The 23,752-nt window shown below is 39.5% G+C and overlaps 1 protein-coding gene across 3 annotated transcripts in view; it reads left to right on the top strand.

Moving 5' to 3' along the window:
* Positions 1-23,752, top strand: part of crppa (CDP-L-ribitol pyrophosphorylase A) — a 70,692-nt gene that overhangs the window by 33,716 nt on the left and 13,224 nt on the right. For 2 of the 3 annotated variants that reach the window (XM_085423748.1, XM_085423749.1), the window contains 3 exons: positions 2,164-2,241; positions 2,339-2,431; positions 9,595-9,720. In XM_085423748.1, the coding sequence (XP_085279874.1) occupies positions 2,164-2,241; positions 2,339-2,431; positions 9,595-9,720 (297 nt within the window). Of the gene's footprint in view, positions 1-2,163; positions 2,242-2,338; positions 2,432-9,594; positions 9,721-9,892; positions 13,947-23,752 lie in introns of those variants that run through there. The other variant, XM_085423750.1, reaches the window with a different exon arrangement.

Here is a 23,752-nt window from a genome sequence, read left to right on the forward strand (position 1 = left end):
GAACGGTGAGCAAAGATCCCAGAACCACACGGGTGACCTGGTGAATGACCTGCAGAGAGCTGGGACCAAAGTAACAAAGGTCACCATCAGTAACACACTACAACGGCAGGGAATCAAATCCCGCAGTGCCAGACGTGTTCCGCTGCTGAAGCCAGTGCATGTCCAGGCCCGTCTGAAGTTTGCCAGAGAGCACATGGATGATACAGCAGAGGATTGGGAGAATGTCATGTGGTCAGATGAAACCAAAGTAGAACTTTTTGGTATAAACTCAACTCGTCGTGTTTGGAGGAAGAAGAATACTGAGTTGCATCCCAAGAACACCATACCTACTGTGAAGCATGGGGGTGGAAACATCATGCTATGGGGCTGTTTTTCTGCCAAGGGGACAGGACGACTGATCCGTGTTAAGGACAGAATGAATGGGGCCATGTATCGTGAGATTTTGAGCCAAAACCTCCTTCCATCAGTGGGAACTTTGAAGATGAAACGAGGCTGGGTCTTCCAACATGACAATGATCCAAAACACACCGCCCGGGCAACAAAGGAGTGGCTCCGTAAGAAGCATTTGAAAGTCCTGGAGTGGCCTAGCCAGTCTCCAGACCTCAACCCCATAGAAAATCTGTGGCAGGAGTTGAAAGTCCGTGTTGCTCGGCGACAGCCCCAAAACATCACTGCTCTCGAGAAGATCTGCATGGAGGAATGGGCCAAAATACCTGCTACTGTGTGTGCAAACCTGGTAAAGACCTATAGTAAACGTTTGACCTCTGTTATTGCCAACAAAGGTTATGTTACAAAGTATTGAGTTGTATTTTTGTTATTGACCAAATACTTATTTTCCACCCTGATTTACAAATAAATTCTTTACAAATCCTACTATGTGGATTCATGGATTTTTTTTTTCACATTCTGTCTCTCACAGTTGAAGTGTACCTCTGGTGCAAATTACTGACCTCTGTCATCATTTTAGGTGGGGGAACTTGCACAATCGGTGGCTGACTAAATACTTTTTTGCCCCACTGTGTGTGTGTGTAAATATATATATATATATATATATGTGTGTGTGTGTGTGTGTGTGTGTATGATATGCCTTATTATTTGTATAAAAATGAGAATAGTTTCTTAACACTTTTAAATTCCGTATTAACCGTATGTCTCTGGTTTGTTTAACTGGTCTTTTTGGTGTTTGGGGTTCTGTGGCTTCTTGGCTCTCTAGGCCTAAACTAAAATAAACACGTCTACTCTGCGATTTCATGGCCAACCTGTTTTAGATCATGTCAGATTTTTTTTTTAGAACCCTGCAAATCGGCATGTCGGACCAAAAAGATTTTCCTCCTGAAGCTGGGGGCAGTTATCTTTCAAGAACAATTAACCATTGAGCATATGGTTCCCATAACCATTTCACATTCTCATTTACTTTCAGTTACTTTAATGAGGAGAACAGTGACATCTCAATGCCAAACATAGATTTTGAATGTTTATTTCTGTGTTTATTTCCTGAATGTTTGACACTATAGTAACAGGTTATATTTTTAAGGGAAAACAACAAAAATGAATTCAAAATGGACATTGTGGGCTATCCAGTTGCCTCAATTTATTTGTGTGCCAGAGCCAAAATTAAAAGATCAGAACGTAAATGTCTCATTTCTCTAAGTAAAAAGGCTTTTACAGTTCTTGGCTGCATGTCGGCTTCAACTCAATTTGCAGCATAATGAAATTTAAGTTGGCTTACGTATGATTGCTGTTCCCGTTTTTTGCGTATGACAGAATTTTTCTGCCAGTTCAGAAGTATAAGAAGCCCAGAAATAGTTTCTTTTTTACCCTGTCTCATTTGTTCTAATAAGTTTCTGACTGCAGTTGATGGAAATAAGCCACTCAGTTATGTGATCTTTAGGCACAAATCTTTTCCTTTTTTTAATAACCTTTTTCTGTAATCATAGAATGATTCATGGCAGAAAAGCAGGTGGATGTACTCTCGCAACAGATGACTGAAATAGTGGCTGAAACAAAAACCAGAAGCCTCTTGACCTTTGAGCGTTGGAGTCGATCAGTCATTCTATATGAAATGCATTAGGACCTTGGCACTGGTGGACCTACCTTAAATCTTATCAGTCAAGCAAGATACATCAGCTGAATATTTAACATGAGGGTATCTCTCATTCACAGGAGTTGGACATCGTCCCAGATCTAATGGGAGACAACGCCAGGTGTCTGTTAAAGGAGTGGAACTTCATCCAAGTTTCTGTAAGTTCTTATTCTATTTTCTACAACTTCTCTGTGAAAGTAAAATATGCCGCTGTAAGTAGTCATGAATTTTTTTGTTTTTGTCTTTGGTCTTTAGGTCAGTCACTCATGCTTGTCTGAAGTGGAGGCGATACTTGTGGCTTTAGAGGCAGAAAATCGAGCTCTTCTCCACCCGGTGGTTGTTATTTGGGTGAGTTGAGATGTAGATCCTATAACCGTACATCTCACAGTTAGAGTGCTAATCCATGTCCATCATCTTAGTGTGGCATTTTTCTAGGTTCCTGGACTGGAAGACAAGTTATGGGGGGTGTAAAAACTGAGATGTAATGAAAAACCCAAGGAGAAATTAAAGCCTCTAAAATTTAATGAAAAATCATCCAAATGTTGTTGACACATTTGACTAAAACCACCCAAGTCAAAGGCTTCGGTGGTTTTAAAGGAAAATGTCAGTAACAATCATCCTCTAGAGCCCACGAGTGTTCATGCCAAATTTCAGGGCATGAACTTATTAACATATTTCAGTCAGGACCCAAGTGGTGCACTCACTGACAGATGCAGCCATCCTTACTGTGATTTCACATACAAATCTACTCTACGTCCCCCACAACTCTGTTTCCATTCCTTGCTGGGACCTCGTGTATTCTTGTTGTTGTCAGATTTGTAAACCATTAAAAGACAAAGAATGTATTGCTGGCAATTACAGGGACAGCACAGCAGCTCTTGCATGCAGTTATGTGGGGAAAACGCATCATTTTTTAAGTCATCATTGCCATTCTCAACTTTTTAACTCCTACAAACTGTGTACCTAAAAAACAAAATACAGTTCAGGAATCTAGTTAACAGAACCTGGAAAACCTGCTCTTGATTCTGTTATGTACAGTCCTGCCTTGAAAGCATCCACAGGAAGTATCCATAAGAAGTGTGCACACTGGCTTAGTTATTGCAATAGACATATAAAATAAATGGGCATAACTTAAAAAAATCCTAGTTGGTTTAACAAGTTATTTTTATTTTATCAATGTCAAGCATTATTTACACAGTCAATTCTGCTGCCTGTATGATTTTTTGCTTCACTGAAACTAGACAATAGTTTCCTTCTCCCATCTCTGCTGCCTCAGATGTTGTAAGCCAGCGAGGCATGAAGAAGGTCTAATGACATTTGGAACAACCATGATTCAGTAACTTTTAGAACCAACTTTAACAGCAACACCTAGAAGTAATCATTTTCTGACTGACTTTATCAGTCTCTCATATTATTTTGGAGGAATTTGTCCCACTTTTTTTTTTTTTATTAATTCATGCACAGCTCTCTTAAGTTCCTATCACAGCATTTCAATCTGGATGAAGTCTGGACTTCAGTGTGATGGACTGAAATCAGCCATTGTGTTGTAGATTGCTGTTGTGCTTGAGATCACTGTACTGTTGGAATGCCAAACCTTAGCTTGGACAGATGGCCTCACGTTTGTTTGTTAAATAATTTGGTAAACAGAGTTTAAGGTCCCCAAGACGTGTTTGTGCTGATATGCTGACTTTTCTCCAAATGTGGCTTTGTGCATCATCTCCACTTTGGTCTTGTCTGTCCAAAGGACATTGTTCCAGAAATCTTGTGCTTTGTTTCGACGCAGCTTTGCAAACCTTAGTTGTGCTACCATGTTCTTTTCTGAGAAAAGAGGCTTAGCAACCCTTCCAAAAAATGCATACTTGTTCGTACTTGTCTTTTTTTCTAATTGTTCTGTCATGAACTTTATAATTTAACATGCAAACCAAGGTTTCTAGTGTCTGAAATGTAGCTCTTGAGATTTTTAGCATTTTCTTGGAACATTGTATGATCTGACCTTGGGGAGAATATGCTGAGACGTCCACTCCTTGGAAGATTTTGACATATTGTTATAATATATACCTGAAAGCCCCAGACCAACAAACTGTCAGAACTTGTCCAGTGACATCCATGTTAGGCTACTAAATTGGACAGATGGATGGAGAGAATGAAAGCTATAGGCTATATCATACAAATGTTATAACCAGTGCATTAGTACAATAAAAAGGCTTCTAGGTATACTTAGTTCAGTTTCTTTTTAACAGGAGGGGACCTCTGCCAGCTGTCTACTATGGCTGGATTGAGAGGTAAAGGGAAAAAGAAGGGGGGGGGGGAGAGAGTGCATAGAGAGATGAGGACAAAAAACATACTATTCGAACGAGAAGACAAAAGTTAACAGCGTGGATTAGTGTTATATATACACACGCAGTGAATGGAAAGAGGTGAGTGCTGAACAAATTTGTCTGTGCAACATGTTAAGACCCACAGGAGCCTGAGCCTATTGCAGCATAGCTTTGTGTTGTGTTGACTTACTGTTATCATCATGATTCAATCCAAAATTGATCCAAATGGGACTGAATCATTTTCCTTTTACAAATAACTACTCGCAGTCTCACTTTTTCCCAGCTCACTGAGCTCAGCTTCCTGTCGGACCAGTGGAAACTGCTCCAGTGCCACAATACAGTTTTTCCACACCATTTTAATAAAGCCTGAATCATGAAATTGACAGAAAATAGCATTTTTTTTAAACTGAAGCATTCAAACGTAGCATCTTAACAAGTTTTTTTAAACCCAATTAAATATTAATTTTCATATATGTTTTAATTTGTATCATATTTGCTACATCCAAGAAATGATACCAATGATGTAAAGTCTCAAACTCACAAAAACTGCATACATCAACTGTGATACATTAACATTAGGGGGTTCTGTTTTTTCAAGTACTGAAATTCATACCGTTGGGAGTTTAAACTGTTATAATTGATACTACTCAAGCCTTCTATACATCGCCACTCTCTTTTCTTGGATATCTACATACAGTTCAACTCACTTGTAATTCAAAGCACACAGGTTTGACGTTTCTTTAAGCAAACATTTTTTCTTTTTTATATGTAGTGTATTCAGTATGTACTCTTTTTTTTCTTTCTTAAACGAGCTATTAATACCATTTGAGGACTAAAGGTGTGTTATTTGCAGTTGTGTGTTTGTTAGAGAAGCCACCTAAAGGGTTACAAGTTTGTCTCTTTAATATATAAATAAAAGCTCATAAATCTATAACATGTCCTTAAAGTCATACAGTATATAAACTACTGTATGTCTGTGCATATAATGTCTCAGTGTCATTTCCCCACACAACTGGTGCAGCACAGATTAAGTTTCATTGAGGTACATGTACTGCATAGCATTGAAAACCTTTTCTTTTTTTTTTCTGCTTGTAAAAATCTAACCTGTGGTCCACCTCACGTCCCTTCTGGAGCTCTGTAGCTATTTGGAAACTCTACACCTCCCTTGAAAGCACCTCTGCACGACCTCTCTTACGGCTCGCTTTCCTTCAAACTGTGGCTGATCCCACCAGAGCTACACTAACCTGAGAGCTCACTGAGGGAAAAAAAGAACAAACTGCTTTAATCTGCTCTGGGAAACATTTAAATGTTTGTGAAAGGCTTGTTTACTTTTTTTAATTTGGAAAATGTAACTCTTCATCTAAAACAAAGAGCCAGCATCAAAAACAATGCCAGGTAATGAGAACAACATAAACCCACAGAGGCTGATTTCTGTGACAAAACAAGCCAGATGTCATGCAGAATTGCTCCGCTAAAGCCCCTGTTCTTACTTGTGTTAGTTTTCAATAAAGATTGAAGCACATAGATTCAGAGGTGTAAACACTCGGTTTGAAGCTGTGGGGTTTAATGGGATTGACTCCCTTCCACATCAGAACAAACCAGGTTCCCACAAAACTCTCACTGGTAAATGTTGCTAGTTCATCCTAATCTTATTCTGTTCTAACATTTATTCCGATCAGCCACAACAATGAAACTGCTGACAGGCGAAGTGAATAACATCGATCATCTTGTTACAATGCAATGTTCTGCTGCGAAGCCTTGGGTCCTGAGATTTATGTGGATGTTACTTTGACGTATACCACCCATATAAAGATTGTTGCGCACCAAACTGCAACCTCCAGGGATGAAAAATTAAGCCAATTAATTAACTGTAGTTCCTTGGGAGGCCACTTGAGGCTATCTCATAAAGAGGTTCAATGCTTGTAGACTGCACTGTTTAAATGCCAAACTTTAAAGCAATTAAAACATTTTTAGATGCATCCATTCTCTGCCACTTATCCTTCTCAGGGGGGGGGCTGGAACCTATCCCAGCTGTCTTGGGGTGAGAGGCAGGGTACAGCCTGGACAGGTTGCCAGTCTGTCTCAGGGCTAACACATAGACAAAGACAACCATTCGCACTCATATTCACACCTCCATTCACACCTATGGGCAATTTAGAGCTTCCAATTAACGTACCCCCACTAACTGCATGTCCTTGGACTGTGGGAGAAAGCTGAAGTACTCGGAGAGAACCCACATGCAAACTGCACACAGAAAGGCAGGTTTGAACTCAGGTGGAATTGAACTCAGGACTCTATGGATAGGTCTTGATGCATGCTCATTCATCCAGGTAAGTAAATCTCCAAAAGTTGATTTTGTTCATCTGGACGTAGCGTTTTTAGTGGGAGAAACATTTAACTACTCATCCAAGTGACTTCTTCAGTCCCAGCGGACTGCAAGTTTCCCCAATCTTATAAACAGGGAGGAACGCTGTTTTGAGCGCGGAGTCAAGGAGGCCATTTACGTGAAAAGGGAAAGACCATCTTTGAATTGAGGAGGGGGCCTAAGGGTACATCTTTCGCCATCATACAGTGATGTGATTGCAGCCATTGCCCAGCTCTCTGTGAATGGTTCTCATGGCCATTGATCAGTGGTTGTTGATCAATGGTCATGAGAATTTTCATAATTATGATGAAGGAACTGACCTCCCAGCCCTTTGTTCCTTCAGTGGTGCTGGTTTCAGTCATTATGCAAATGTACCGTTTATAAGATTGGGGAAACCTGCAGTCAGCTGAGACTGAAGAAGTCACTTGGTTGAGTGACTAAACGTCTCTCCCACTGAAAACGCTACGTCCAGATGAACAGAATCAACTTTTGGAGACTCTATGGATAGCTTTCACCTTCCAACAACTCTACTGAGGCGGATATTTTTAGTAACTCCATCCATCCATAAACAGCAGTATTGTTTCTTGGTGGTGAAATCGCTGAACTAGATTTCGCCACCATATTTGTGCTGTTTGTGCCTCCTAGGTAGTTTTAGGTTGAATTTTAATTAAACAATTAAGACACAAAGCTTACTGTGTGATATAGCCTGTCCAAGCAGTCTGGGATTTGAAAGAGAAATTCTAGTGTTTTATCAGTTTGTTACTTGTCTGCCTTTCTGCATCTGGTTTTTTTTTTTTTTTTTTACTGCTGAATGCAATTTGCAAGCTTCTAGCATTAGATGATATGTTAGCACCCCCCCCCCCCCCCCCCCCCTTTGCACAAAAATGGTTAAAAAAAAAGACAAAAAACACAACTATGGACAAAAACTAGAGTTAAGGATTGAAATTGTTGAATCCCAAACTAGTCCATCTTTTGTGTTGTGGAGTGACACTCTGTTGCTCCAGCACTGTAGCACTGTCGCCCAATGAGAAGGACCTGCAGAACACAAACAACAGCCCAATTTGCTGACTGGGCTCCAAACATCAGAGTTTGTGGTTCAGTAGATCAGAGTTCTGTTGGCAGCTTAAAGGAGCCTGGTTGCTGCATATTTCTGTTGTCACTTTTTTGTCTTTTGTTGTTGTCTTCTATGCTGCTGTATTAATGAGTGGTGTCCTTTTCTTATTACATGAAGAAGATAGAAGTTATTAGAATTTGATTGCTCCTGTAATTGTATTCTATCAGTCTATATAGACCTAGTACTTCCTTATGTAACATGCAGTGATGCTCTGATCTACAGTGAGACTGTGAATTATAAAACCACGCTGGATTTCAGATTATTTTTTGTTACCAAATTGCTATTTAAAGGATTGATTCATTGATTGGAATATAAAAAATGCCTTTAGAAATTTGCAGGGGAAAACCAAAAGGGAGAATTAAAGCGTATTCTATTAAAGTAAATCACATCTGTCATTTTTCCCCCCATCTATGCCTAACCTAATTTCGTCAACATTCAAATGTGCATAAACTCAGCCTGGAAAGTTGAGAATACGGCAAAACATGAGGCAGTCCTCCTAAGCGATTTGATCCTGCACCAGAGTGTCTGGGTTTTTTTGGGGGGGGGGTTTGCCTGGGGCTATTATTAGATTGCATATGCACCCCGTTATTTATCCCAGGCTTGATCACATGGTAGTGATCACTGAGGGATCATAGAGTTTCAAGTGTTGGTGTTATCCATGTGATGGTGGTAGCCTCAAGGGGAGTAAAGGAGACCGGATAATGGAGGTCACTTTGTTTTACTTAGTCTAAGATGTTATGGCCTTGAGCAAGACATTTCAAAGAAAAAAAATGTTGCTGTTGAGTTTACGCTATAAGAAATCACCAATCTATGATAAACATTTGCCTGAAGTTTATTACCATTAATATCAATAATATTATTATTGTATAATTATCACTCAAGCAGCTTGTACTTGATTGATTGTCAGGTTGTTGGGGGCTCTTCAAGTATATTTTACATCAGCTTAGCATCCCCTCTAAGTCATTATGGAAGGTGCCCAATAACAATAGTGTCTATGTTCAAGTTTTTTTTAATTTCTGGTAAAATCCAGTCTAATAAGGACAAATACTCTCATTCTTCATGAGCTCGCTCACCGTTGAGGATTCTTGGCCCGAATAAGACAATTTGGTGTCCTACCCCTGCGAATGTGCTGAATAATCAGTTTTCAAGTTGGAACTTCAGCTGATGACAACCAACATTTGATTGATATTCAAGGAGAGTGCAATAATTGTACGTTTAAAGCAGATGTCTTGACATTTTTGAAACTATTCTCCTGACTATTGCATCTCACTGCCGCAGTTTTTTACGATATGTGACAGAATAATTGAAAGGAATAAATCTCCATTTAAGTTGCTGTCAGCAGTATGGTTATGGAAATCGACTAAAGTTTAGCTGGTCATAGAGATGACACAGTAACCTGAACCATTGTATCTGGATTATGCTACCCTAATTGAGGAAAATAAACCCCAGAGGTCCATAAGATTTACAACTCAATTAGAGTCATTATATCCTCAGACAGGATTGTGTATCAACCAACCTCTGTTTACTCTAAGCAGACGCTCATGCTTCCTCGAACTTCCCCAAACATAGCCCTAAACAAATAAGCCTATTGAGCTGCAACATGTTTAAACTACTGCTTGAACAATGTCCTGTAATTGCTCCAAAATGGGGCGTAATTGCTATTCTTTATTGGCAGTTGTTTTCTGATTGGGTGCGGTGGTCTTTGTTTTGATAGGTGCACTTCAGCAGGACTGATGAGCTCCCTGTCAGCGAGAGAGCACCCACGGCAATCACGGAGTTGGCCTCAACAGCCAAGCACAGAAATATTCTCATCTATGGCATCCAGCTTAAACAGTCAAAGGTAAGAGTGTTGTCTTTTCTCCATCTTCTCCATTCCTTCCTTTTATTTCTTTTTAAAGTGAACTTAAGAGTTATTGAGAAATGCACAACTAAGAAAGGCCAAATTTAAAGCAGTGGAAAAGTAATTTTTAACTGTGTAGTTCCAATGTCTTGTCTGACTTTTTGTCTTTCAGGTAATGTTGCTGTCTTATATCAGCCATCTGTACATTTTAGGATGCACACACATCCTCATTTGCATTGGAATAAATGTGCCCAGTAGTGCGACTAAGAGGATGGATAGAAACTTTAAATCCTCTGTTATATGAGTTGTTTTTTGAACTGAATGACAGGGATGAAAAATATGCAGAGGTGCTTTAGGTCCAAAGCACTGTGCAGTTCGAATGAAGTACATGTAGGCCAAGTCACAACAGTTAACCTGATGTAGGGATCCTATGTAAGGCCCTCCAAATGTGTACTGGAGTCATTAGGATGGATGTGACTGTCAGACTTGATCTGAAATCCATATCTGACTTCTTACTTATTGCAGGATTATATAAGGAGAAATTATTCTTCCCCCACAGTGAGAAATATCAAGATTCATGCTACTAAAGCCATCAAATCAAATCACTGTTTTTGGGCCAGATGTGTAAAGCAAACCTAAGACAATATAAATGAATATTCATGGCGTTATTGGCCTTAAATATGACATTCGTTGTGATTCATGTTCCTGACAAATTGGCAGCTGCATCACTTCACAAATAAATGGTAAAAACCTCTTTGCCTCAGGCAAGAGGATGTTTGAGCATGTCGGGTTTGTTCACATTGGTGAGAGGAAAAAGAAGAAGAAGAAAAATGTGATGGGTGAGCTGGTTTTGTTCGTGGTCAGTGAGATGGTATGTCGCATCAGGTCTTGACACTGCACTGTTGTTTAATTAAAAAGAGATGTTTTGTTTTCTCGGTAGTGAGGCATGCAAAATGTCGCTGCCCCACATGTGAGATTGATTCTACTATCGGATGTTGGATATCATGGTTTTCCTGAGAATTGCGAAGAGTAAAGTTGTTAATTAGTCATCCTGTTTAACTCCTTAGAGAGAAAAGAGGAAAGGGAAAGGGAGTGACAGAGATAATGCGCATTTCGCCATGATAAAGTTCTTATCGTTATGAGATAGTGGAACAACAGAATACAACCTCCTATAAATCACTGATAGCTTTTTGTTATAATGAGGATAATTCTTCCCAGATGTCCTTATTCATACTTGCGGCGATGCCTGCCAACACACGCTCCATCAGCCGTACACCTTATATGAATATTACTTTTATACCTAAGTTTGCTGCATGTCTTTGACTGAAAGCAGACACCACTATTAACATTGCTGTTAATTTGATTTTAATATTAGTGAAAGATTCATTAGCTCCACGTGGATTATTAGTCTTTAAATAAACAGAGCCATTAAAAAAGAAGCTGGGGTGGCATGAATTCACATGAGTGAACATGTAACTATTGTTAGTATCTTTGCCATGATTTTCAGAAGTTTGTCATCCAGAGAATTATGATGTCTACAGTTTGGTCGCATGAAGACGAACATGTTGTGTTTTCCCCATGACAACATGGTCTGGATTGCATTTTCTGTTCCTTGCAAAGAAAGGTCAAGTTTTCCTGTTTGGATTTCTCAGAATGTCTTTGTAAGGGAAGCCAGTGCAGACTGCAAACATTTAGTTATGCCTCTGTCTACAGCTTTATACATATATCTTCCCTGTGACACTTGATAGCTTGCTCTCTATTATTAAACATAGTTAGTGTGCATTTTTTGCTTTTTATGACTCTGTGTATGTGTAGAAATTTCACCACTACCATGCAATTTCTAAAGAGTTCCCTCCATTCTGTACAAAACAACTCAGTGGTCTAAATTCTATCTCGCTAAGAGAATGCCTGGCTGTCCTGGATCCTAAGATTGGATGGAGGTTATCTTGCTTATTAAACTATTGCCAGTAACCAATAATCAGCTTATTGCAAGTAGGGCTGATGTGCTGATTAAATGTCCAAAGTAAATCACATAAGGACCCAAAAGACTTGTCTCGTCCTTTATTATCTTTAAGATGAACAAAATTAGTATTTCTTCAGCCACTGTCCAAATTGTTATTTTTACACATCCGTATTGATTTCAACCCAAAATTTCACAATTGGTGCTTTCCTGTGCAGTATTATGAGGTCATGTTGTACAAATCAGATACACAATCTGTCACAATTTGAACTATGACTACTGTTAATGTGTGTAACAGTAATGATGAAGGATTATACTCCTGTATTATCAGCACTGAGGTGTTCCTGGAGAAGATGGATAGCTGCTCTAGGGGACAGCAAATCAACCAGAATAAATTATTGTGTAAAAAAAAATCATATATACACGGAGGGGAAAAAACTACAAAACTGCTGATGCTTTTTTGCTGACCTGTTGTTTTAAGGTTTGGGCTCATTTTGGTGTCTAAAAACCACTAATTTACTTCATTTTAATTTTGCCTCCTTGTTGTCTTACTGAAAGAAGATCAGCACAAGGGGTGTGTTCAGTCTAAAACTACAGCCAGGAGTAGGTTAGCTTAGCTTACCTAATAGTAGAAATATGACTAAACTCTAAAGCTCAAAGTGCAAAGTCTAAGTTCATAGGTCAACACGTTTCTTTATTCTATGCAAAAATTTGAGTTTTACTTACTTGATAATTAGCCAGGCTAATACTGCAATTAGTAAGGCAAGGCAAGGCAAGGCAAGGCAAATTTATTTGTATAGCACAATTCAACAACAAGGTGATTCAAAGTGCTTTACAGAGACATTAGAAACAAAAACAAATAAAAAGCATGATTTAAAATTGATTAAAACAAGCAAACAAACAAACTAACTAAACACACACATTTCACACCTGTTCGCGCGATCTGAACCCTTATCGTAAGGAGAGCTACCAGTCCTTCTGTGGACGAGCTACTTTCTATTTTAAATTCCCTGAATTTAAAATACTCTCTAGACCCAGTCTAGACCCAGCTGGGGAGCTACCCAGAGCTCTAAACCCACTTAACAAACAAACAAACAAACAAACAAACAAAACAGTATATAAAATCAAAACAGATAAAATCAGAAATAGATAAAATCAGTAGTTAATGTAAGTTTGTAAATTTAAGCTTAACAAACAAACAAAACAGTATATAAAATCAAAACAGATAAAATCAGAAATAGATAAGATCAGTAGTTAGTGTAAGTTTTGAAATTTAAGCTTAAAAGTGTGGATTTGGTGCTTTATTCAAATGCAGCTGAGAATAGGTGAGTCTTCAGCCTGGATTTAAATAAACTGAGTGTTTCAGCTGATCTGAGGCTTTCTGGGAGTTTGTTCCAGATATAAGGAGCATAAAAGCTGAATGCAGCTTCTCCGTGTCTGGTTCTGACTCTGGGAACTGATAAAAGACCGGATCCAGATGACCTGAGGGATCTGGAAGGTTCATACTGGGTCAGGAGGTCACTGATGTATTTTGGTCCTAAACCATTCAGAGCTTTATAGACCAGCATCAGAACTTTAAAGTCTATCCTCTGACGGACAGGCAGCCAGTGTAAAGACCTCAGAGCTGGACTGATGTGGTCCACTTTTTTGGTCTTAGTGAGGACTCGAGCAGCAGAGTTCTGAATGAGCTGTAGTTGTCTGACTGATTTTTTAGGTAGACCTGTAAAGATGCTGTTACAGTAATCAAGCCTACTAAAAATGAATGCATGGACTAGTTTTTCCAGGTCCTGTTGAGACATCAGATCTTTTATCCTTGAAATATTCTTGAGGTGATAGTAAGCTGATTTTGTTATTGTCTTAATGTGTTTTTCTAAGTTTAGGTCTGCATCCATCACTACACCCAAATTTCTCGCCTGGTTTGTGGTTTTTAGATGTATGGATTGAAGTTCTTTGGTGACCTGTAATCGTTTTTCTTTGGCGCCAAAGACTATTACTTCAGTTTTGTTTTTGTTTAGTTGGAGAAAATTGTGGCGCAACCAGTCATTAATTTCCTCAATGCATTATCATTGAGTATCAAAAAAATCCTTTAAAGTAAACAATCTGTAAGGACATAGTGTTAAAACACTAATGCTTGTTTTGAAAATTAAAAATAATAATGAAAATATCAAGGATTCATTATAGAAAAACTGAACAGGTACATTATGAGAATGTGTTTAGTTATAATTTCTCTTCAGTGGAGTTTAACCTTTAGGATGTTACTACAAAGTAACGTGGTGCTGTATACTGCTGACCAGAATACTGTTCTGTGAGAAATGTGAATATTAGAGCCACATTCCAGTGAAAATATTTATATAAACACTTTACAAAAAACGTAACAACGCTTTATAAATTTAAGATGTTGTAGCTTTATTCTCAATTTGCCATCAATAGTAAAAACATGTGTAGCATCACCACAGTGTCTATTTTCCAATTTTTTTACACGCATCATTGTTAATCGTCCATAAATTTTGGGTGCCTTTTGTTCCTCCCTAAATGATTTCATCCTTTACCCTGTCATGACTGCTCGTTGTCAACTGCACACAAGTGAAAAGCACAACTGGGGAGTGCATTTAAGTGTCCCTCACTTCTCATTATGCATCGCACTGAGGAATTATTGGACGCACCCGCTGCTTTGGAAAAGAAAAGCTGTTTGGCTAATTGAATTTTAACCTTCTGACAGCTAAAATGCATGAGCACATGGAATTGTGCTCGTCCCAGTGAGGTTGGAAAACTGATCCACCTCATTGACCTTCGGTGATGTCTTTTTGGATAAAAAGTGTGTTTTTCTTAAATGAGGCCCGATTGTGGTTTTACTTTATAACACCCAGCCGCTGAAGCACAATGCATCCAGCAGCACGTTGCCATGCATGGTACTTCGCTTTGTCAACAGGAGAGAGTGAAATGGAGTCTTTGGGCAATGAACAGCACTCTCTCTGAAAGGATCAAAGAGCTTCTCTAGAGCTCTTTTCCGTTTGTGCTGTTGCCTCTTTGAAGATGCCCACAAGCCAAACATCAGGTGCAACAATGTGTGAAAACCTCAAACCGATCTGAAGACGTTGGCTGAGAATGCGAAGACACCGGATCCTCATAAACTAACACGATGTTGTGAAAACGGTGACGGTATATGCTATCGGTGTCTGCTGTGTTGATAGGAAGTGTCATTGGATCCTTTCTCGCACAGGGTCCTGGTGACTTGTCATTTGTTGAAAAGGGAGTTGTCTCAGTGATATATGGGTGTTGTAATCCCTGCAGTGAGAGCCCTGATGTTTACCCAACCCCATATTTCCTCCTCCTCAAAGAGCCCGAACCGGGAACCCTAAACCTGAGAAGAGATTAGCCGGCCAGGAAGAAAAGAGAGGGAGAGAAAGGAGAAGAGGGAGGGGAGGGAAGAGGAAAAGAAGAGGACTCTATAGGCCTATTCTCCTCTACCTGTTCAGATCTGGGTCTGAAAGGCAGACAGGTGAAACCGTACACGACCAAGTGAAAATCTTGCTGTGACGCCCGTGGAGTTGTACTCCTGCTGAAGTCGGGGGGAGATTAGGGAAGGCTGCTGTCTCTGTGTTTTCAGCTCACTCCTGACTATTTCACATCCTAAATCCAACAGTTATTCTGTGCCGAATAAAAGAATGGTTTTTCATGGCGATGCAGAGCATTGGATAAAAGGAAACAAGTTCAGTGAACTGGATATCTCTACTAACCACATATCACAAAATCTTTGCGTTCTTAAATGATTTTTTAAAGAAAAAATCATTTAAGAATGACTGCCGGTAAATTCCGCCAGAGCCACTGCCGCCCCTCAGATAAATCTGAGGGGCGGCAGTGGCTCTGGTATCAAGCCAAAGCGTTTAGGAACTATTATGATTGATGATCGATGCAAACAAGGGTATTTATGCTTGTCAAAAAAATGAAGTAAATGTAGCCAGGAATGTGCAGGGTTGTTTTACTACACAAACGTTCCTACTTTCGCCCATTAGTAACAGTGTCTAAGTTTTTTTTTTTTTAAGGTTTTAAAGATAAAATTGTTTTCTAAAAATCCTGCTATGCTAGATGCCATAATACTACCCAGGACTAATTGACTTGATGAAAAGTTAAGAGATCAGTAAATCACAATATATACCAAATTTTATTATAACTACTTTGGTTCTTACTGGTACTTTTTAGTACAAATACCAGCCTAATAGTAGTCCTACTGAAATAACTGGATGGCAACTACAGCTGATGTTTAAAAAAAGAAGAAGCAAGTGGATCACCAGACATTAGAAACAAACAAGTGAAGCTCTTTTCGTGACATCTCTGTGTTTGCCTGCTGTTAGGGTCAAGAGAAATCAAGGATGGTTGCTGTCTCCGCTCACTGCTAACCTTTCTGTTAGATGTGACTGGTGTCTGGTGTTAATTTTTCTGTTGGAACGTTAATAAATGTATTCAATTATAACCTACGATTGCATGCAGTAGTCTCCTCTGATATTTTAGTCCAGTTGAAAATAAGAGATAAATTGTGAGTTAAAATAATAAACACTAAGTAACATCATATAACTTAATCCAAACAGTGCAGAAAACAACACAGATAAGAAATGACGTGGCATTACACAAATCTGTTTATTGTTACCAAAATGTTTCTGAGACACATTTGGCAGGTCTTTCAGTGGGTTCAGAGAGTAAAAGTTCAGTATCCACCCTGCCCCTTCACATAATTTTTCCCCTGTTGTTGTCTAAGTACTTGTCTTTCTTCTGACAATTATGTCGTTTTTACTTTAAGATCCTTCTGGAAAAGTGGATGAGAGCACTTGGCTCCCTCAGTTGAATCCTGACATCTCCATAAAGACAGAAGCCTGGGATCACTCCCCTCTTAGTAATGTATTTGTAGAGTTAGGGTCGAGCCATTCACTGCCTTGACATGTGCAGAATATCAAGCTTGATCTTCCACGCTGAGTGCTCCAGATGTGTGTTGGTATGTGTGAAACTTGACCGCTGGAGTTTGGCTCAAAGAATTAGACATACCAAAGCGGTGTTTACTCAGCTTTGATTTCATAGATTAAAAAGACCAGCAGCGTTGTGTTTGGGTTGATGTGTCTTGAATCAGGGAGAATCTTGCAGACAATTGGAAAATGACATTCCAAGAGGGAATATATTTGAAACAGAGAGTTTATTCTTATGGAAGATCGGTTTAAGCCAGTTCTTCACAATGAGTTTGTAAACATTCAGTCACGCAGAGAAAGAGCCGAACATACATGTATATTTGTTTTGCCACTTGGTTTTTAGGCCTTTCTGACCACCCACGGTAGTCCTGGTTTCAGTTTACCTCCAGTTATGTGGTGGGGAAGTGCAGCTCTGCTGAAATTATGCTTTCAGTTAACGGACCTCATCAAGGTTTGTTTTTGTGCCACTCACCTTCTTACTCTACTCGTGCTTTTATTTGCAGAGACCTTGGCACACGTGCTTGCGTGGCTGTTTATGGTTGAAAATAGCTGTAGAACAGCACGTAACAAGTTCAGACCAAAAAAAGTAGAGCAGAAAGCCCCAAGAGGTTGGTAAAAATGTGGCCGTCCTCATCAGTCCTCATGGAAAATTAGAAACGAGGATTAAAATCCATATTGCTTTCCTCCGAAAAATAAAAAATACTTTTTCTCATGTAAACTGATATCGATATGTATCCCAATATAAATCAAATCACTATTTCTGTTAACCCTAAAGGTTCCCCTTTAAACCTAATTTGATATATAAACATAAGGTTAATTTTTTTCCTGTCAGAAGTTAAATATGATAAATATACTGCAACATTGTACAACTTATGTTTATATTGCTAAGACCTTTGCATGATAATTATGTTATTGTTTTATTGCCTAGCTCTGTGTGCACCCATGAAGTCAATTGATGCAGTTTTCTTGGTGCTAGCACTGAACCCACTCACCAAAATACGGCCACTTCTGGCTACAAAGCCTCAAGATGACAGTGGCCATTTGAAGCATCAAAATGCAAATCCACAAACTATGATGTTATGTCTCTGGATCTGCAGCCATCCTCTATATACAGTCTATGTGCCCAACCGACGATTTTCCACAGCTGACATGTTGAATTTGCCTGGTTAAAACGGCAAAATGAGTTTTTCCAAGAGTTTTCTCACGAAGCCTTGTGTAAAAACATTTTTCTTAACAGTTTCTTGTAGCAATTCTGTTCACTCTTCATCTCTCAAACCACATGGGTAGCATCCCCCTGTTGTTTAGTCTGCAGCACACTGGTATTTTGACAGGAGTATAAAAACATTGTGTTGCACCTATGTTTGCATGTTTAGCATTAGCGATGGAAGTGAGGGCACCGAGTCTTGGCCAGGATGCTGCTGAAAACCCAGGTAGTAATAAATGTCTTGTTTTCTAAAATCTGCCTGCACCTGCAGCTGACCTCAGATGACCTGCGATATGGAGTGTATTTAGCCTCCCTGGGTTTCTGTAAGTGATACAATGTGATCAGTAAATGAGGCTTCTGTGGCGAGTGTGTGTGCGCTTGTTCTTCTCTCTCAGCGCACGGAGGATTTGGTATGTCCCAGTTCATAACTCCCCACCCATGCCTTCATGCATTCATACCTCCTCAACTAAGGATCCATTGTTCTTGCACACTGTTTTGAGGTCTGTCTTTCGGTGAGTTCAATTCAAACAAAGTCATCTCTCACCAGAGCTTGTTCAAAAAGTTCTCACTGAAGGGCTCCGGTGGAAATACAGACCACCTCAGTGTCCCATTCTTAGCAGAGTTTTCCTTTTCTCTGGAGGGTACACAGAAGGAGAAGTCGCACATGGAACATGACTAACAAACTGCTTTGTTTGCCCGACGGATGCCCCTAGACAGGATATTTTGGAAACCCTTGTTGAAAGAGCTTTTCCAGTGTACCGTGAAAAGGTTGTGTGGCAGCAGTTGTTCTCTCAATGTGATCTCAAAAGGCAGTTATCAGGACAAAAGTTCTTTTTTTTAACCTGTCAGCTCTTTTGGACTTTTGGAAAGTCTGAGGAAGCCTCACAAAAGTAGGGCGGGATACAGACTTATTCTTTTTCCTACATTATAGTCCCTTTCAGATGAAGTGAGGCAGAATGGGAATGATGGGAATATCTAAAATACAGACATTCAGGCAGCAACACTAAATACCTCAGCAAAATTCAATAAAAACACACTCCCTAGAGACGCTTCATCTCTGAGAAGTACGAAATAATACTTATGTCACTGTCATCTCTGTCAGCTTTAGGTCCCAGTCTCTTAGCTTGGATACAGACGGCTTTTAAATTTATGGCTGAACTTTCAGTGTAAGCCTGATATATACTCTGAAAGTTGTTTAGACCTGAAGCTCAGCAGTAAATATTAGCACTGTTTGGATCTAAATCTAATATTTGGATGTATGTGTGTGAGCGTTTTCTTTCTTCTCTGTCTCCTGTCACTTTAATCCAAGTGCCTGACTGAAGTTTGGCAGTTATTGGTCATCTTTTATTCATTCCATCTCAGTAGATTGAAGATAGAGCCTCTGTTCGTTTGTCCCATAATGTGCTGCGGTCAGTATCCCCGTCATTATCATATCTGGAAAGTATGTTTACTGATATGAAATACTTTTATTTTTAGTTTTATTTCCTTTCTTCTTATCTCCTGTCGTTGCATATTTTGTTTTTGTCTTTCAGTTAGATTTACTATCTTTTCTCCAAGCAGCAAAACTGAACATTAGCTTTCACATAAAACTGCACGTCTTGGTACAGATCACAATTATATACATTTCCTTTCCTTGCTCTTTCTTCTATCACTTCCATGTATTATTTCTAACTTCCTGTAGAGCACAAATTTACCATGGATCTGAAATGTTATGTGCAAGAAAATAAATTAATCTTCATAATTGATTTATGTTGTTTTTTTAAGCACAGAATGCAAAAACGATGCCAGGACTTTTAATACTCTCTGTTGTGGGTTATGTTGATCAAACAAAGGGAGTAGTTTAAATGGAAGAAAAAAAGTATGACGTGTAGCCTAAAACTACACTAAAACTACATTTTAATACTGATGCCTGGACTAAAAGTACTCTTAATGCTCCAGCTAGAGCTGAATATAAGTTTACCATTTTGGCAAAACGTTTCAGTTTTCTTCCTGCTTTGTGCACATTCCCATTACATTTCTTTTCTTGAACTGCTCTGTAATCTTCATGCAAATTCTGTAACACAGTTCTTCACTATTACTGTTTTAACTGTTTTAATATTCTCATCTACATCTACTTTTTTTAATCCCAATAACCCACCAGTCTATTGGCTCAATGTGTCGCTAATTATATGCTGCTAAACAAATCCACTAAACCAATCCACAGAAACTTTTGTCAAATTATATCCGAAAAGAAATCCCAAAGTTTCCAAAATTAACTTGACACCAAAGAATAAAAAATAAGATAAAATGTATTGTACTGGTGTATTGCTTGGTGCTGCTTTCAGTAGAGGGAGTTAGTCATTCTGCCACAGCTCCTGATTACATCAATGAATCTCTACAGGACATTGGTGGTGTAACATTCAGGGCTCTAATCAGACTGACCAGTAATTGAACCTGTTATCCCCCTCTCCTTTCTCAGTTTAGCCCCTAGCTACTGCCTGTCTTCAATGATACACGGAGAGGAGGGAGAGCAAGAGGACCACAATACCCACTCAGGGACGAGCTGTCAGAAGCCCTGAAACACTATCCTCTCTGTGTTAAAAGCACTGGGTGTTTTTAGCAGTATTATATCACTGGGATTCAGTAAGGCAGGTCGTTTGGGAAGAGTTTTCCTGAGAAATGACTTCTATTAAAGAGCATTGCTCACCGAGGCTCACATTAGGTGATGGTTTTGACTTTTAAGACTCCCAGAGTGGAGAACGCTGTCTGGCCACAATGCCAGTAATGATACTGCCCTCAAGTGGATCCTACAGCCGTTTGTACTACAGCACTTTTATGTCACAGAGAAAAATGCAGAGACAGTAAAATATTAGGATGATGAAAAGAGGTGATAAAAACTCTCCTGATGTTCTTGGCCACTTTAGCTATGGTAGCTAGTGTGACTCTAACAACTCTTTCCAGTTCTCTTAGCTTGGGGTCAGTGCCAAGCCTTTCCATAAGCTGTTTTTATATTAGGACCTGGTTCTTGGCATTTTATAAAGGGAATATGAGTGGACCAGAGGGCCCAGGTTCTCATGAGAATGACAGAGATGTGCAAATTATCACAGCTAAAAGCCCTAATTGCCTGAAACCTTTCTGCATCAAAGCTGGCCCTTCTTGTGTGGCAGAAGTGCCGCTGCGTGCTCTTTAAGATGGAAAGGTTGATTGCATCAGTGGCATTTAGAAGTAGAGAGTTTGAGGATCGCTTATTGTGTGGTCCACTGATGCTCTCCTCCCCCATTCTTCCCCATGTATTTCAAAGACCTGTCACCTCACGACTTGTCAAAATCTTTCCTTCAAACAGTAAGCAAAAATAGAAGCTAATGATTGAAGTTCCATTCTGTAAACTTGCGGTTGCCGTGTGGAATAACAGGCCTGTTGCATGTGTTGCATTTGTACACATGGGAATGATTGGGAACATTTTCCCTTTAGTTACTGCACCGTCATAGGATTATACAGTAGATCGCATTGTTTATGTGTCAAAACAAAGCTGTAACTTAATTTTCTAATGGGCCTGCTTGCCGCAGCTGAAATCCGCGTTTTTGTAGCACAAGCCTAAAAATTAAAAGAAAACCCTTAAGCTCTCCACAACTCTCTCCAGCTGTGGTTTGTATCCAGTGGTATTTTCCCCTTGATACCAGTTCATATATTGTTTTCTCTCTGTTCTAAAATATAAAATCTGTGAAGAAAAACTACATGAATGCCATTTTGGCCACCGAGAGATTGGACGTGTCACTAATGGATGTAGCAGACAGTGTTGGGGGGAAAAAGTGTTTCAAAATGTAAATGTGTTGCTTTCCTATTTAATATGACATACACTAGCGATCGTCCTTCCACTAATGTGAATAAATGATGATACTTTTGGCTTTAAGTGAGGATTTGTGGCAGTTAATCATTATGAAGTGGAAATTGAGGTTCCCTCACGAATAATAATAATAAAGTGAATCTCGTAAAATCCAGCCCTTTTAAAATAAAATAAAATACCCTCCTGCTGTCTGCACTTAGACTTTGGCACATGTGGATTTTCTGCCTTTGGAACATCTGATGATTAATTCCACATTGTAAACAGGTGAGGAGTGCCTATTAGCTCATAAAGGACCATCAATCAAACTAATTTGCTTGTGGGTTTCGTCTCACGGGGGCTCAGTTATGCTTTGGCTTGAGGTTTCATCTCATGTCAGTCCAAATGCCCACTCCCAGTCTGTTTATCTCAGCTCTGCCACAGTGAGAAAAATTCAGCTTCGAGTTAACTGGTTTATTCATCTACATACGACTGGAGAGGCCGGGTCTGAAACAGTGGAAAACCATCTCAGTCAACGCTGGAGGACATGGGTTCTGATGATGATGAAGATCTGGAGACATGCAAATCCTCCAGGATCACATTCCACCTCCTAGTGTGTGTGTATGTGGGCGCATGCATAGGCTCATGCACACTAAAGTGTCTATGCGGTCTGTGCATGTGTTCAGTCTTCTGTAGGCATCTGTCCCAACACATGTAATCCCTCTCATGGATGTTTGCGTGCCCATAACAATGAGCCAGTGAGCTGCTTTATTCATCCTGTATGGTCCACAGTGGAAAGAGGAGACACGAGCTGTGGCACCCCCGCCAGCGGCAGCTAAACAGACATACCAGCTCTTGTATGTCAAGAAAATCTACTTGCTGGAGTAAACTGCGGCTCTTCCATCAGTTTGCAAGTTCCTCACACTTAAGTCATATAGATTTCAGCCTGAAAGCAGTTTAATATGCAAATGTCTCTGAGGGCTTGGAGTTTGTTGTTGTAGTAAGTAATTCTACCCTTTTTCTTATGCCTTTTCCTCAACCGCATTTGAAGCCTGAGTGGCAGTTGTGACTACTTAAAGCTGTGCCACGAGTCAGTGAAGAGCTAAAGTCGTATTTGTGTTCCACTGTGCAAGAAAACTACTGGATTTAATAATGATGTTTTATGAAGCGTGATTCATATTTCAAAGGCTGCATATCTGGAGTGGAAATAATTCAGCACTGGGTCTTAGGCAGGCTTAAAACTTTGATCCTCCTTGGTGATCTTGACTTGATTTTTTTCTGTGTGTTTTTGTGTTCAAATTAAAATGTTTGGGGTTTTTTTTGCTTGTCTATTAGAAGACAGACTTCTATAATTGAGCGATTAGTTGTGGTTTAATAGCCGTAGCTGTCTTCCATTTGCAAAGAGACACCCGGCATTCTTGCTACTTTCCCAGGGTCCTCGTCCCGTACACTTGGGTGGTAATCAGCTGATAATCGTGCTCATCACATTTATCATACCCACAGTATTTCAGATCATCCAAACACATGTAACATTTCAAAAACCTTCCGTGTGAACATGTAATTGGTTTTAGATAACAACTGAAGGAATGCTTTCATCTAATAAACAATGAAAAGACGCAATCACATTTACCAAAACTTTCGGTTTCTCGCACTGATGAACCAGTGCATATTCCTTAGTCTATATGAGTAACTTTGTGCTATCAGCCACATTCTGTTGACTGCTTACAGATGTACTGCCCAATCTCCTCGTTTCATTGTACCATTGATTAAACCACAGAAGAATGGCTTGGGTACACGATAAAGAAAAATGGCACCCTTGATCTTATTCCTCAGAAAAATCAAAAGGCATACTAAGAAGCGGTGGCATATGACAGAATGGCTCTGGAGCCCATTCATCATATTTTAATTCCATATATTATTTATTTATTTTCTTCCATTTCACCTATGTTACTTTAATCAATGAAGCTAAAATTGGTGATCTGTACTCCAATACCTCAGTTCCCCCTTCAGTTTCTTGGTGTGGAAAATCAATGTCATCTGATTCCTCCTCCTGCTGGTTCTGATTATTGAGGAGTGCTCTAGGAGCTCTGGATCCCAGGTTTTCTTGCTCCCTT

The sequence above is a fragment of the Rhamphochromis longiceps genome, linkage group LG11, assembly GCF_057381845.1.
Source record: "Rhamphochromis longiceps isolate RC_006_pf linkage group LG11, R_longiceps_female_GT1.1, whole genome shotgun sequence".
Lineage (NCBI taxonomy): Eukaryota > Metazoa > Chordata > Actinopteri > Cichliformes > Cichlidae > Rhamphochromis > Rhamphochromis longiceps.